The 16,871-nt window shown below is 36.6% G+C and overlaps 1 protein-coding gene across 7 annotated transcripts in view; it reads right to left on the bottom strand.

Moving 5' to 3' along the window:
- LOC145295845 (nose resistant to fluoxetine protein 6-like) overlaps positions 1-16,871 on the bottom strand; it is a 387,176-nt gene that overhangs the window by 294,136 nt on the left and 76,169 nt on the right. For 2 of the 7 annotated variants that reach the window (XM_080141582.1, XM_080141591.1), the window contains exon 1: positions 4,221-4,374. The exons of 1 other annotated variant lie outside the window; for it this stretch is intronic. In XM_080141582.1, the coding sequence (XP_079997708.1) occupies positions 4,221-4,272 (52 nt within the window). In that variant the 5' untranslated portion in view covers positions 4,273-4,374. Of the gene's footprint in view, positions 1-1,908; positions 2,039-3,798; positions 4,375-16,871 lie in introns of those variants that run through there. 4 more of the 7 variants (XM_080141572.1, XM_080141614.1, XM_080141563.1 and 1 more) reach the window with 3 other exon arrangements.

Below are 16,871 nucleotides of genomic sequence, written 5' to 3'. Positions count from 1 at the left end.
TAAGGAAATGAAACAAAACTTTTTTCGTGTATTTATCAATTATTACTTTTTATATGCAGTACTTGGTTTCAAATAGTTTACTTATCATAGTAACAAATAAAAAATAAAACCAAAATAAAAAACAAAATATAAATAAAAATAAACCCAAAAACACAACTAAAAGAAAACAAGCCAATCAGAACAGCAGGAATGGTATAAGGGAGAATTTATTAGTTTTTTAATCGACGGACGGGAGTTTAATGTTTGGGCGATTAGTTTATGAATCAGTTATGAAGGGTGTAACCACAAAATCCATACCATGTGCATAAATCCTTGTGGTGTTTATGGGGATCAGTAGGAGGACTTCAGGAATAGGAAGAAAAAAAAATCGGTACTACTTCCTCCGTAGGTTAATGTGATAGCGCTGGTGTAGCTCCTCGGAAGGAATCTAGGATTTTATTTGAACACCTGGATGTGTCAGAAAAGTATTTATAAAGTTACATAAGATAGTGGCTAATAGGCTAGATATAAGAAATTTGTATGTGGCATCTGTTGTTATAAACCTATGGTATTTTTGTCCAAAGGGGAAAAATTGCAACTTTTTTATTATATATATATAGATACTTTCACTACACCAATGAAGACTGAAGGATCGGTCAAAAATATGTACCTGTAAAAAAAGTTTTTTAATTTTTTTTCATAATATTATTTTTTATTCCTGCACGTCACCAATTAAAAACGAATAAAGAAAAGTTATAAGCTTTTATACTTTTCGTATTCTTTTTTATACATTTCCATTCATATATATATATATATATATATATATATATATATATATATATATATATATATATATATATATATATATGGGGATGATAGCAATTTTGAAAGAAAAAATGTTTCTTACCAAATTTAAGGGAAAAAGTTTTTTATTCCTAAGTTTTATGCTATTTCATTAAGATTTTTATTTTTATTTATGCTTTTTCGGTGTTTGCTTTTGAAAGTGTGGTGAAAAACAAAACTTTTCAGTCTTTGCTGTGGCAAAGTACAGACTGATATCAAACAACAACAAAAAAGGGTCACTATTTACTTATTTCTTACTTGATCCACCCATAAGTCCACATAACCCTTTCTTTCCAAAACAAATATATGGCCTTGAACTTCCCTGAATTACACAGAAAATATTATTTTCCGTAGAAATATTACATTTCTAGTAAAAAAAATTGGCACAAATGCCGACAATGGGGGATAGGCAGAGGACGGTCATAACGAACCTAATAACCTAGCTAGTTCCTACTTTCACTCTACTGTCCCCATAATACGTCATTTACACTATACACCCTTATTAAATCATCGAAAAAAGAGCATATAATTTCTATACTCGATGATTTTTCATCATTTTTGGATATATTACTATTTTCGGCATGACACGTACGTTTTGCTTAAAATAACATTTTTAAAAATCGATCTGTCGACTGTACCTTAACAAACACCTTCAGATTCTGTAGAAATACGTTTTAAAGAATTTAAATTTTTAGTTTGCCGACCCCTAGGCATTTACCTTTAATTTATCGACTTTTACTAGTTTTCGGATACACTGAGAACGAATACCGCATTTATTTTTTGCGCAAACACGCAGTTATCCATATTTGAAGACATTCAGTATCCAACGTAATCCTTATCATTTTTAATGGCGGCCATCTTGTTTTCCAATAACGAAAAAACGCCAAAGGAAGCTAAATATGCCACATGTAACTGGAATCCCCCTGCTCGCCACCGGCATTGGTGTAAAAAAAAAAAAAAAGAAGTAAGGTTTATTGGTGGGGGAAGAAGAAATCAGCGAAAGGAAAGAACGTAAAGAAAATACCACAAATTAAAAACAATATTTAGAGTAATATTTATTAAAATAAATTTAAAGGTAAATATTACCTTTCGCTACAACAGAACACCGACAACTAATTTTTTTTGTTGTTTTTTTGTTAGGGATATTCGATGTTGCTGGCCACAAATCTGATAATCAAATCCGTCGCAAATTTACGGTTTGCATGGTATTAACCCTTTTTAATTGATTTATAAAAAAAATAAAGTTTTCACGAGCGGTTTACAAAAGCATATTTGGTAATCGTGAAGAAAGAGAGAGCCTGTTTCCTCCGTTCGACTATAGGTGGCGTTACTGTCTGTCCACCCAGTTACGGAAGTACAAAATGTATATAATGCCACCCTTGAAATAAAAATAAATGTTTTTGTTATATTTTAATTTTAAACATGTTTCTTCTTTTTTTTTTTTTGTGCAAACATATTTAAGTTTTATTTTTTTGCAAACATATTTAAGTTTTATTTTTCCAAACATTTACGTTTTGATGCTTGTTTATTTTTAAACATTTACGCTTTTTTTTTGCAAGCATAAACTAAATGTTTTTGCTATATTTTTCTTTTAAACATATTTATGGGTACAACCGTTTTTCCGCGAGTATTTTTTACGCTCTTATGATAATAATAAAAAAATCAACGTTTTTTCTTTTATCTTTTTTATGGACCCCCCCTTTTTTTCTTAATTTTTCTGCACTTATTTTACCTTTTCCGCAAGTATTTATATATATATATATATATATATATATATATATATATATATATATATATATATATATATATTTGAAAAAGGATATTGTAAAACCTGAATCTTACTTGAAACTACTATTAAAAAATAGCGCGGTACCAATAAGTGCATAAGCAAACTTTTCAAAAAGAAAAATATTTCAAAAATATTTAGTTTATGCTTGCAAAAAAAAAAAAACCCCAAAAAAACCGTAAATGTTTTAAAATAAACAAGCAACAACACGTAAATGTTTGGAAAAATAAAACTTAAATATGCTTGCAAAAACAAACAAAAAAAAACGTAAATATGTTTGAAAAAACAAAAAACAAAACTTAAATATGTTTGCACCCCCCCCCCCAAAAAAAAACATGTTTAAAATTAAAATATAACAAAAACATTTATTTTTATTTCAAGGGTGGCATTATATACATTTTGTGCTTCCGTAACTGGGTGGACAGACAGTAACGCCACCTATAGTCAAACGGAGGAAACAGGCTCTCACTTTCTTCACGATTACCGCATATGTTCTTCGTTCTTTTTTTTGGGGGGGGGGGTATTCAATTATAGAACTTGTGTCGTTTAACCGTTTTTCCATGGAGGGGAGGGGCGGTGGCGGGTGTGTTGTGGCGTTCTATGATTGAATACCCCCTCCCCCCCCCCCAAAAAAAAAGAACGACAAACATAAAATATGCTTTAGTAAACAGAAACAGCTCGTGAAAACTTATTGACAACAATATTTTTACTATAAAATGAAGTGAAAAACTTTTTTTTATGAAAAATATTTCTTGTCATTCAATCATGCACCTTGTGAAATCCCGTCAATACGCGCGTGCGCGCATTTTAGTAAGAAAGTGGGAAAAATGAATATAATTAAGAAAGTGAAAAAAGATTGTTCGTTCCGATATCGGGAACCGGGAAAATATCTGGAAGGGTGGGGGGGGGGGGTATTTCGGCATTGAAGCCGAATGGGGTTCATGTTTTGGCTCTTTTGGCGTTTTTCTTAAATAGGAAACAAGATAGCCGTCAGCAAAAATGATAAGGATTACGTTGGATACTGAATGTCTTCAAATATGGATAATTGCGTGTTTGCGCAAAAAATAAATGCGATATTCGTTCTCAGCGTGCCCAAAAACCTTTAAAAGTCGACAAATTAAAGGTAAATGCTGAGGTGTCGGTAAACTAAAAAAAATACCGAATTTTTTTTTTAAGCGAAATTTACTCACTTTTCAAAGCCCAACTTTTGCCTTCGATGAACGAGTAAAAGATTCGTTTGATGTTTGCACAACATTTTTCGGAAATGGAAACATTTTGTTGATTGATTGAACAAAACGCATCGATTTGTTGAGGAAGTTTTCGGATTTCTGTTTCGATGTAAAGAAAAGAAGGAAATCCATGGGATGAATTATGCGGAAAGTTGTTTTGCAAAAATGTTGAAAAACCATCGTAATTCGTGGGCGAATAAAAATGTGGCCGTTCCTGTGTCAATCGACAAATGGATAAAATAATGATGATAGAAAAGGGAACACGACGAAGCAAAAAGTCCATCGTTTTGAAGTGAAAGTTTATTTTTATTTATTTATTTTTTTATTGTTATTTCGGTCTGAAAGGATTAAAGATTTACTTTTAAACAAAGAAGAAATCTCACATTTCAATGATGTTAGCGTCACATTTTTGTTCTTAAGACAACGATACTTCATACAATTTTTTTTTTCATTTTAATGTCAATAAATAAAAAAAAGTTTCATAAAAACATTTTTAACGAGGTGTGTCCGACCGGAACTTGAATGACGTCACAACTGCATCCAAAAAAACAAAAAAAAAACACACACATTCATGCGTGACAGAGTTGCCAGGTTGGCTTTTTTAAGGCCAAATTTAACGAATTTGGCTTTTTTTTAAAAGCAGTTTGGCCTTCAACGTTTCTGTTTGGCCTTTTTTTTCAAATTTGGCCTTTTTCTGATCATTTTATATAAATATTTTTTAATAAGTAAGAAAAAGTAATAATTAAATATTTAAAAAAGTAGTTTCGATGTCAAAACTTGCAGATTTTTTTTAATTGTGGCTTTTTTTTTCTCGATTCATGAATTTGCATGAGAAAAACAGCCCCAGAATCACCATCTGCTAACATTTGTCATATCAGGAAAAAAATCTTTTTCTAAAGACTAAAGGACCCGCACTGGAGGAATCTCACATCTAAATGTTTCAATTTGTTTTCAGACTTACTTACTAAACGTTTATATTGGACCTCTCAGAGAGTTCACAGTCGAGTATGAAACCTGAAAACATTTTTTTAGTGCTGGCACTATGTCTCTATCCAGTCAGATCATTTGGTCACTGAGTGTATCTCCTTTGAAATAATTAATGTTTGAATTTTTCGTTTGAAATTAATTGAATCAATTTATAGAAATTTGAAAACTTATAACTGTTAAACTATCTTTCTAATAGCTATTTAAAGTTGTATTTAAAAAGAAATGTTTAAAAATAATCATATACTTTTTCCTGAGTAAGTCCCAAAAGTTTCATTAAAAATCAATAATTATAGATTTTCTAACTCTTTTGGATTAATAGCACGGCTATCGAGAGTAAGAAGAAGGCCTGTTAACTGAAAAATGTCTGCAGGCAATGTAGGTAAGATTTGTCAGACTGTCAGTACTATATGAGGGCCATTTGAAAAAGAGCAATAAAACATTTTTAAAAAGAAAAAGGAACACAGTTCGATTAATACTTAAACTGAACTTTATTCAATATAAAATATAAATATTATCTATGTAAAATTAAGTAATTTTAAAGCAATATACAATTTAATACTGATAAATTGAATTATGAATTTAGGGAACAAACAATTAAAGAAACATTAAACAAATATTTTTTGGCCTTCGGAACAAAATCAGTGTAGTATCTGTTTTGATGCTACACTTTACCTTTTCTGTCTTTGGTCAGTGGAGGAGAAATCTTTCATGACTGAGATTATTTTTGTTCCTATCCAGAGTGCCTCTTATTGGGAAGCTGGATTTTCTCCACAAGATTATATGTTGAAATATTTAAATAACTATTACTTTAAATACAGAAATTATATTTAAAATTTTGGTTTTCTGTTCTTCTATGTCCATTTTTTCCCCATGTTTTTCATCAAAATGTGTGGCGTATTAGTTGTCTCACAAGCCATCATCAGTGATTGCTCACTGGCAGTAACCTGTGGTGTTCCCTGGAGACCAAGTGACAAGTCTCCCCAGATTTCCAATGTTTGACCACTCATGCAGATGATTGCATGTTATCGCAACAGCAGTTGTCACTGATTTCTCGTTGGCATCGGCCATTGGTGTTTCCTGGGGTTTGGGTGACAAAATGCCTCCCCAAGGTACCAGATTTGAATTGCACACTTCCAGTGGAGATTTCGTCAGTACTCTCTCACCTCGGTTTTTCCATCCTCCTTGACCCTTCACAACTAGTTGGTGTGGTGTGGCGCCAGTCGATGTCATCTACACCAGTTTTTTTTAATTATTATTACTATTATGATAATAATAAGGGTGCTTGTGCAGTGTATGCACGTGTATTTTAAATATTATTTTAAAGTTAAATTAAATTTTAGGTTTGTATTAATGTACACAGAGATTCGAAAAAGTTGTCAAAAAGCAAATATATCACAAATGTTATCAAAGGCAAGATAAGTTACTCTTCTACCTATCTGGGAAGGTTTTTAGTGGTTTTACTCCCTTTAAAACGTGTAATCGCTTCGAAAATCATACAATGTTTATCAATATATTTTAAAAAGAAAAATGTCGGCATGTTTGTAACTTATCTTGCCTTTGATAACATTTATTTGTTATATATTTGTTTTTTGACAACTTTTTCGAATCTATGTGTACAGTAAAACAAACTCGTTATGTAAATTATTTACAGTTAAAATGTTATAAAAAACAAAAAATTGAAGTTTTGAATATATTTCAAAGAATTACGGCCCATGCAAAAATATTGATAATTCACCAATCGTAAAAAAAAACACTGCCGTAAAAAATGCTTATTTTAAAAGGGTTTGTATTACTGTACACATATATTCGAAAAAGTTGTCAAAAAAACAAATATATAACAAATAAATGTTATCAAAGGCAAGATAAGTTACCTAACTGGATATGTTTTCAGTGTTTTTATTTAATGTAACATGTTTATTCAGCTCGAAAAACATACTGTGTTTACCGATGTATTGGAAAATTCAAAATGGCGCCCGACTAACTATTTGACACGGTAAATTTGGGAAAAGGTGCTATAAATATAAAACTAGACAAAATACTGTTAGAAACTCGCTCAATATATATTACTGTGACATAGGCTGACATATATTCGGTGGTTTTTTAATAGTATTTTGTCTAGTTTATTATTTATAACACCTTTTCCCGAACTTACCGTGTTGAAGAGAGAGTCGGGCGCCATTTTGAATTTTCCAATACATCGGTAAACAATATATGTTTTTCGAGCTGAATAAACATCTTACATTGAATAAAAACACGAAAAATATATCCAGTTTGGTAGAAAAGTAACTTATCTTGCTTTTGATAACATTTATTTGTTATATATTTGTTTTTTGACAACATTTTCGAATCTATGTGTACAGTAATACAAACCCAAAAATTGTTTGTTTTGCAGTAAAAAAATAACTAAAATGAAATATTCGACTTTCTCCAATAAAAATTAAAGTTCAAACACGAATTCACTTATGATATTTTGATTAAAATTATCCCAAATGTGCAATTATAATAATTATTTTCTGAATGGAGAATTGCTCTTTTTCTTTAGAACATACATGAACAATCGGTAACACATATTGGTAGTCATATTTTTTTATGCCTGTTAGCATGACCACGTGGTTGAATACCGGAAGTTGTCTATACCTACAACTTAATTAGGAAGTGACGTTACGCTATCATTGCATCGGTCTTCTTTCTCGGTAGCCACGTTAATAGGCACATTTTTCTTAATAATGACGCATAGATTGTTTCTGGAAACAAAATCTACTTTTAAAGTTATGACTAAAATTAAATTTATCAATATTTAGAGATATTTTAAGTTGATACCCCCCTCATCCCTTGAGTTAATTTGGTATTGTGGCGACTGAAATAATTCTTCTCTAAGAATAGGATAGACAAATAGGAACTTATATAGAAACCGTATCTATAAAAATTGCATGGGAAAATTGGCACTAGTAAAAATGGTAAAATTGGTTAAATATGGAAAAAATAGCAGGAGTGAAAGATATGGATAAAAATCTCATGAGTTTATGAAAATCTTGGATACAATGCATAAAGGGAAAACATTAAGAACTTTGGTAAATCAAAAATAAATCATATCTTTATTTAAAAGTAGATGTGGATTCTCAACTAATAACCAACTACTTTTCGATCATGCAGCCATCTTAGAAATCTGTCGATTATACTAGCATATTTACTCATTTTAAGTGTTTTCTTCAGATTTCAGGTGTAATACTAAATAGATGCTAACTTCAAAGGATTAATTATGTCATAATCTTTAACAAATTTATATCACCTATACACATTTCTTTTATCGTAATCTGACCCATCGTGAATCAATGCTTACGTTAAAATGTAGTACTTGTTCTGATACTATACAGTTTGGGGGTGTGAACCCAGTAAAGTCAAGGAGCAAAGTCCACATGGCCAAGTATATGGTCACCATGAGGCTGCAGCAGCAAGACTTCAAAAGAAATTCTTTGCTTCCAGGATCCTAGGGCTCTGCTTCTACAATTCCAATAGTACTGATGCATAGATGCTGGAATATGATAGTCGTTGTGGAAGGTCATCATCTGCACTGTTGACTTTGTCAATCAATGAAAACAACTCATCTCAAAAATACAGACAATTACTATAGATTTTTCTCGCTTAACCACTTATATACAGGCAATTTTTGCTAGGCTAGAGTACTCCTCCTTTTGGCTTGACTTTCCCCACCTTCTTGACCTTGTGTCACATCTTCTTGTGGTGAAAAGGAAGTAAATAACACCCCAGCCTCGTGCATACATTGGTTGCACCAAAACCGACAGAATATGAACCATTTTGGAAACGGCTTTTTCCCTGTTGACTTAGGGACGGTTGAAATGTCCTGTGTAATCCTAGGAGGTTCACTCTCCCTGACCTTTGCCTTCTGGATTTCTTGCTTATTGCTTGAAGTACCACTACCGGGGTATGCTGTACAGGCAATTTTTACTAGGCCAGAGTTTTCTTTATTTTGTGGCACTGGCTTGACTTTTTCCACCTTTCTGAATGTGTGCCACATCTTTCTGCGATAAGAAGGAAATCAATAAAGCTTTAGCCGAGGGATTTGGAACCCTCATCTCTGACTGCTTGGTCAGCCATCGACTCCGAAAGCAGAAGGAGACACCAGCAGCAGCAGCAACAGAAGCAGCAGTAGCAATGAAATTGTCCTTTTTAAGCTACTTCATGTGATTAATCTTTCACGCCTAGCTGCTACCTACTCTATCCACCTGACTTCAGCTTTCTTCTCCAGTTCCTGCTCCAATTTCACTGACTCTGGCTCCAGCTTATTTCTGCAACTCCTTTTCCGGTTCCAGCTCAACCTTGCTACTCCAACCCTTTCCAACTGTTCCAGCACCTGTTAGCAGCTCTTGCTCCTGTCTGCACTAACCCTTGAAGTGGGTCTCGCTTTGGCTCATTCCTGCAGTTCCTGCTTGTAGCCTCCGGCTTCCTGTTCTGGTGCTTATCAATGCCCGGCATTCTGTTTCAATGACTGTCGATACCCGGCTCCAGTTCCAAAACTTCTATTCCGGCAGTTCCTGTTCCTGTCAATCCAAGCCTTAGTCACATCCACATGGACCAAACCTACTTGAGACATCACATCACACCTCATAGACGTCCACATCAATGTCCATATGACATCAGTTCCATACTGTTCAGGATCCAGCTTCCTCATTTCCAGCCCATTTCTGCAACCTCTGTTCTTGTTGATGCAATCCTTGACCACGTCCGTATCAACTGGACCTACTTGAGACATTTCATTAACACCTCATAGACGTCCACATCAGTCTCCATACACATCTTCTACTCTAAATTCTAAAATCTCTAGTGTTCATACAAAGTAATACACTCACATGTTTCTGTCTTAAAATTTTTTGTTATATGTCCACTTATGTCCACTTAGTGGCCTTAAACGGGTGATAAGTTTCAGTTAAATTTATTTATGATACTGATTCCTACTCTAAATTCTAAAATATTTTGCTTTATTATCATTACCAAGTTTGAGAGTATTTTCTCTTTATTTTTTTAAAATACCTAAGATTTGTTTCCCTTACTCCCAAAACAAATTGTATATCTCTTCTTAATAGAAAAACTCGAAATACATTTTCTATTGTGATCTTTTGGGCATCTCATTATTGCGCAAAAACCCTTGACATATTGTATAGGGTGCTTGGTAAAATTGAATAGCAAGTTTCTCGAGGTTGAAGGTTCAATCCTCAGTGCAGGCGACACTAAAAATATAATTGTGAATTATGTAGGACTTCTACTCAGTTATGGCTGATGAAATGAGAGCATGGTTCCATTTGAAATTCCATGCAAATTCTCGAGTTCGACAGAAAAATTCCCTGGTTTGACAAAATTACATATGAAAATAACACTCAAGATGAAAAAGTAGTCAAACGAATCCAAATAATACAAATATAAACAATCTTCATCGCCAAAATTAAGAAACGTAAGTTTCATTCGTAGCTGAAAATAAGCACAAACTTTTATCACATACTGCTAATCAGCAATAAAACAGAACATTGATTTGTGAATCTAAGATGTCATCTGCTTTTGATTTCAAAAGCAAAATTAATTAATGTGACAGGTGTTATTATTGTTTGAAAGATATTAAATAGAATATAAAAGCAAATAAAACAGGATTATGCTGCAAAAACTAATCAAAGCAATTATTTATTAGCTGAAGTGTAAATCATGCTGAAGTCTGATGTGTTCGAAAAATACTAATCTGACAACTAATTCGACCAGTATTTTTTGTGTGTGTTTGAAAATTGAGAGCTGAACAAGCAAACAAACAAAAATAAAAAATAAAACAATAACTTAAATAAATAGCTTAATGTATACAGAATAATATGGAAATAATTCTTTTATTTTATCATATTATTTGAAAACCTGTTGAGGTTTCAAGTTACCACGCCCATTTTCGTAAACAATACACCTGTCAACAGAGACACACGTGACTGACACGTCACAATTATACATGCTAGAAATAGTAAAAAAAAAAAAATACATTAAAACTTCAATTTTTGCAAATTAAACAAAAACAACCAGCTTTTATTTTGGACTGAAATTAATATATATACAGGCAATAAACACCCAATATATTTTTGCCTATAAGAAATTAATTATAGTCATTTGTTTAACGAGCCAATTTCTGTTATGCGAACACTTTTCCATGAAGCCAGCGACTTCACAACCAATCTTCATAACGGCTTGAGAACAAGCAGATTCCTAAATCCTGACTTTGATGCACCCTTTGTCAAGTCGTCAAGCCTAGCAGCCGAGGTACTCGGCAAAAATAGTAGGGGCAGTAGTTCCAACAGACCTTTTCTTGGATAACTACCAAATTATTAATGTGATTCAAAACCGTCATTTTAAGAACGACTCACAAACTACCTGAATGCAATAGCTACTTCACTCTCTGCTACTTCCTCCTCTTTACAGCCAGTAACTCCTGCAGCTTTCTGCCTTCGCCCCAGCTCACTCGTGCAACTTCCAGCGATTCCAACAGCTTCCACTAACGTCTGTAGCATCCAGCAACTCCAGTGGCCCTGACTCACTCCTTCAGCTTCCTGCAACTCCAGCTCCCTTCTGCAGCTTCATGCAACTCCAGCAGCTCCAGCTCACTTCTGCAACTTCCTGCGGCTCCAGCGATTTCAGCCAACTTCAGCAGCCTTTGACGTCTTGTTACAAGTTCCAGTACCCGTAGATATCCAGCCACCTGTTCCAGTGTCCATTAACGTCCAGCTGCCTGTCTCCAGTGCATACTGACGTCCAGTCACCTTTTCCAGTGCCCACTGGCACCTAGTTCCAATTCCAGTGCCCAAGGACATTCAACTGTCAAGTGATCGTCTACACGAGTCGGGCCAACCCGAGGCACGCCATTGTATCTCAGGTATGCACAAATTTCAACCTCGTGAGATGTCCGTCCGCGCTCCAAACAATCCGGATATACAGTTTCCATTTGCCTCATATTTTACCCATTTCTTGTGGCGAATAAAACACAATATTTATTGTCTTTAACTGTTCATCTGTGTTTGTCATCTCTTTGCTATTTGCCTTGTGTCTAGCTTGTACAGTCGATTGGCATCTTAACCGTTCGACCCCACCCCCCGCGATAAACTGTCATGAGAAATTAACTAAGAAGAAATGAATAGTATGAATAATGTGCCATCTAATGCAGGATTAATTACAAAACTGCTCTGTCTTTGAATACGAATCGGCCATTTCGTTTATTCAAGTGAAAGAAAGTATTTAGAACAATCAATCAAAATGCTCTCTCAAGGAGACAGTGTTGCTGACGGGGCATTTTGCATTTAGATTGAAAATGTAGAGTAGCTAACACACAATAGCAAAAGTGACAAAAGGAAATTACAATTTTATAACTAAATAGTTGCCTTATGAGGAAGACCTCTTAAGAGATGCGAGAGCTTAAATTAATTAATGGCTGAACATGTAACGCAGAATAAACAACAAAACATATTTTAAAAAGAACAAAGAAAGGTTTATTTTGCCGGTCGAAAGTTGGACGTTTGAGAAAAAGAAAGTGTAGGAAGTTCTTTGGGTGTCGCAGGTTAAGCAGCAGTTCTCTGTGGGACCTCAGGTGGGTCAATGGTTATCTTCAATGAAGATCGTCTATTCTGGAGTGTCCAGTGGATAGGGACAAGAGAAAAAGAAAAGAGGTCTGTCTTCGATGCTTGCCGGATTTTCTCTGCTGGGTAACCGTGATTCCCAAATAGAGCTAAAATATTCTTTTAAGTTGACAGAATCAATGTGCTCTGCCAGCTGATTTGTCAGTATGTGTCTGAATCGCATTGATCCGCAAGAGAAAATAAATCTTTTATTTGTGGTTACTAAACCTTTGTACGCATGTAACATGAGAGTGAATAACAATAATGAAAATATAAAAATTATTGAAAGCAAATGAAAGAAATGCATGTTTATCAAAAACATTCAGCAAGAATTTACCTAAATGGTTGCCGAAACAGATTTGAATATGAAAGTTTGGGTTAGAACACTATAAACGTCAATGAATGTTTAAATGTCTGAGTGCAAATTTCAGTTGTCTCTGTATTTCTGCCAATTTGATTGTCTTTTAATTAGCGTAGTTATTTGAATCGTAAGTCGAATGAATGATAAGGAATAATAACTTTTCTTGGTTGTTTTTTCTTCTCTTCGTTCTGTTATTCACAACATCAAGTTCAGAAAATAAATTCTCGACCCAGAAATGCGAATAATTTTTCTTTTTTTATTGACTTAAATTCGACGTATGCAAACCAACTTGATTTGCATAAATACATCCTTGGACTCGCTACCCTGGATGTTAGAATAAAGTCAACACAGGTATTCATCATCAATGGGCCAGTTTTAGAGTCCAAACTCGCAACCTATAATTTAAACTTTTCTTGAAATTTAATAATTTCAAGACGGGCTCTTTAATAGTGGGGATGGTGGCAGCATACGATTTTGGTTTCAGATAAATAAGAAACGAGAGGTCTCATAATAACTTTTGAACGTTTTGTTAAAAAAAAAGATTTCCGTCAGGAACAACTCATTTTTATAAAATCGAATAAAAAAAATTAGGATTTAGTTTTTTTTTAATGAAGTTTATTGCATGAATCTTTGTTTTAAGCATGTTTTCAAGTAAAACTTTCTTATTTTGGTGGAAAAGCAGAGTTTTTTTCAGTTTTTTTCTTTATTGTGTGCTGACTATGACCTTGACTGAGGTGCACGACTTATATGACCTTCACCGAGGTGCGCGACTTGACACAAAAAAAAACAGCTTCTTAATCAACTGCTAACACATGCGTCACTGTAACGTCCAATGACAACAACAACCTTCTCACTCGACCTGCCTTTTATACCACTCTCTCAATCCCTCCTCTTGTGCATGCGCCCAGAGATTCCTGACAACCTCGAGACTTCCACTTATAAAAACCCAAGTTTTGTTGTCGCGCATGCCTACACAAGGCACAAACACGTGGGCGTTTGTTTTGTTGGTAAGTACTACACTCCCTCCTGATCTGATGATCACATAGAGTGCACTCCGGGGGTGGCCTCTTAGTTCATTGGCTTCTGCGAAGGGTGGTATTTACAATCTCGGATTCAGGTTCTGTTTCTGGTTCTGGTTCTGGGTGTGGTTCTGGTTCTGGTTCTGATCCTGCCTGATCAGATGAACTACAACTACCACTCTCTTGCTCGGTGACCTCACTTATCAGCAGCTCATCATCTGATGATTCATCGTTCTCTGTAGTTGTGGGATGTACTTCACAAGCTGGGTGAAGATCGTGCACATGGCGTGGGGTTCCATCAACAAGGACTGACTGCTGACTGACCACTCCAGATATTTGTCCTCGCTTGAATTTGGTGGTGCACCGGTTTCCAGGGGGTCTAACCCAAACTGGATCCCCTACCTTGTATTTGTCATGACTCTCCTCGTCGATTGGCTGGACAGTGTCAATGCCCTTTATCCTAACACGGTATGTGTGTATGGCATTGGCCGGTGCTGTTGTTAGTGTCTTCCCATCCTTTGGTGTGATGTTATACCAATACGTGGCCTCCGTAATGGTGCATTGCTTTCTGGCAGCAATTCTCTTGATGCTGCGATGGCTCCTCTTAGCAATGCCATTCCCTGATGGCACATAAGCACTTCGCAGTCGTAGTCGGACACCCCACTCATTCAACAACTGCTGAACTTGGTGGCTACAAAAAGCAGCATCGTTGTCCGTCAATATCTCTTCCGGCGCACTTCACTCAGAAAAGATAGATGACAGTTGGCGGACAACATTCGCTGAGTCCTGCCTTGTCATTTGCTGCCACACCGCAAAACGAGTGGGTCCACAGTCGATAAGGGTTAGAAAGGGCTTACCACTGTAATGGGTAATATCCATCGCTAATCGTTGCCACACATGCTCAACTTCCAATCGCCCCTTCTGCCATTGCTCAGGTACAGGATCGATAGACTGGCATGCCTCACAGTGCTTGATGATCTGCCTGACATCCGCCCTTGTCACTGCCGGGTCCACACGCCTCGCAAAATACAGAGTTCTTTTGATACCTGGATGTCCACTCTGCACATGAATTCTTTGTATTTGGCATGAGCTAATCGCGCCAACTGCGCAAGATCGAGCAGCGAACTCCACGCCTGTCTTCACAGCTTCATACCATTTGTGAGGCACACAGGTTAGTTGGTCTGCACGATTACAGTGTGATGCCACGAGCATTACACTCACCGACAGGTCATACTCCAATATCAGACTCTTCAGGGTGTTTAGCCTCCGCCGGATTAACATCTCACTGGCTGCCTTAGTGCGGACTCTCGTTCGTCCCGAAAGAATGTCAGACACCCAGTGGTAGACACAGAGAGAATCCATGTACAAGTGCAACTTCTTTGACTGCCATTGCAGTGCCAGATTTAAACCCTTCACAACAGCATCCAGTTCCGCCAGGTTGATGTGTTGAGCATCATTCATGGGTCGCAACCAGCACGCGTCTTCAATTACGTTTCTACGTTGCTCCAATAACACTCCCAATGCCAAAGAACTAGCGTCAACCCACACATTCACAGTGTCCCCATCGACACACCATTCTCCACGGGCAGAGTCCTCCTTGTTAACTCTCTCTAGAGTTTCTGTTGTCATCAGAGTTAGAAGAGCATCATCAGATACATCATCCCAACCTGTAGTTACTAAACTTGTGCCCTGCGTTTGATGACGCCCACAGCTGCTCGGAGCCAGCCACACGCTGGTAAGTGACCAATAAGTTTCCCACACAAGGAAAAAATAGTCCGCCGCGTAATAACATCAGGGATGTTTGGAATCTCACTGCCACGCCACCATCGTAAGGTACTGTCTTTCCCACAAACGTCCAATCCTAATACCAGACGTTCGGGATCCTTGCACTCCAACCCGAATTGAGCTAATTTTTCTCTGACGTGCGACGCAGATTGTATATCTTCATTGACGTACACATCGTCAATATAGGCTGATGTTGCGTCCTCAGTGGCCTTTTCCTGGGACAAAACTGCATTTACAATGGTCTTCATGATTTGCAGTGCCACATTCAGCCCAAAGCCAAGTCGAGTAAGGCAGTATCTCTGACCCCGGAACCACACTGTCTGGAACGGCCACAATGTGTAATCCACTCGCACCTGCAAATAAGCCTTCCGCAAGTCTACTATAGACACATTGGAGCCCTTCTGGCGCCATCATTACAACCGGTTCCCTCAGGTCCTCCTCATCTCTGATAATGGCTCGAGCGCGTTCTAACAAATGTTCCATGGGCGTTACAGATACGCTGGTGGAAACCCTCAACAGTTGCTTAACATGGGTGGGAAGGCCGGCCACAAATGCATACACCAGTGTTTGCTCTGACACTCCATTGCCAAATAGAACTGCAAGTTTCTTCAGCTCTGCGAAGAAGGCGTCCACGGTTTCTCCTGGCATGAGCTTCCTAGAGGCAAATGTTTCGTAGGCCGTGCAGGGATCCATGGCAAATGTCTTGTATAAAGCATTTTTTATACAGGTAACATCAGCCTTCTCCACGGCACTAAGTTGCTGATATACACTCAGGGCGCCTCCAGCCAATCTCAGGGGAATCACGGTATGCACCCCCTTTACTTCACAGAGGTTGCAGGTCAGCTCAACCCTTTCGACCCAGTCGACAACAGAAGTGGATCCGACGAATTCAGGTATCAGTTTTAAATCAAACTTTGCCCCCGCCATAGTTGTCCAGGAAAAGAGACAAAGCGAAATAGCCGAAATATCTTATGACCTTGACTGAGGTGCACGACTTATATGACCTTCACCGAGGTGCGCGACTTGACACAAAAAAAAACAGCTTCTTAATCAACTGCTAACGCATGCGTCACTGTAACGTCCAATGACAACAACAACCTTCTCACTCAACCTGCCTTTTATACCACTCTCTCAATCCCTCCTCTTGTGCTTGCGCCCAGAGATTCCTGACAACCTCGAGACTTCCGCTTATAAAAACCCAAGTTTTGTTGTCGCGCATGCCTACACAAGGCA

The sequence above is a fragment of the Euprymna scolopes genome, chromosome 2 (genome assembly GCF_053919585.1).
Source record: "Euprymna scolopes isolate OS-2025 chromosome 2, ASM5391958v1, whole genome shotgun sequence".
Classification (NCBI taxonomy): domain Eukaryota; kingdom Metazoa; phylum Mollusca; class Cephalopoda; order Sepiida; family Sepiolidae; genus Euprymna; species Euprymna scolopes.
The sequence above is the reverse complement of the archived record's forward strand: the minus strand, read 5'-3'. Positions and strand labels throughout refer to the sequence as shown.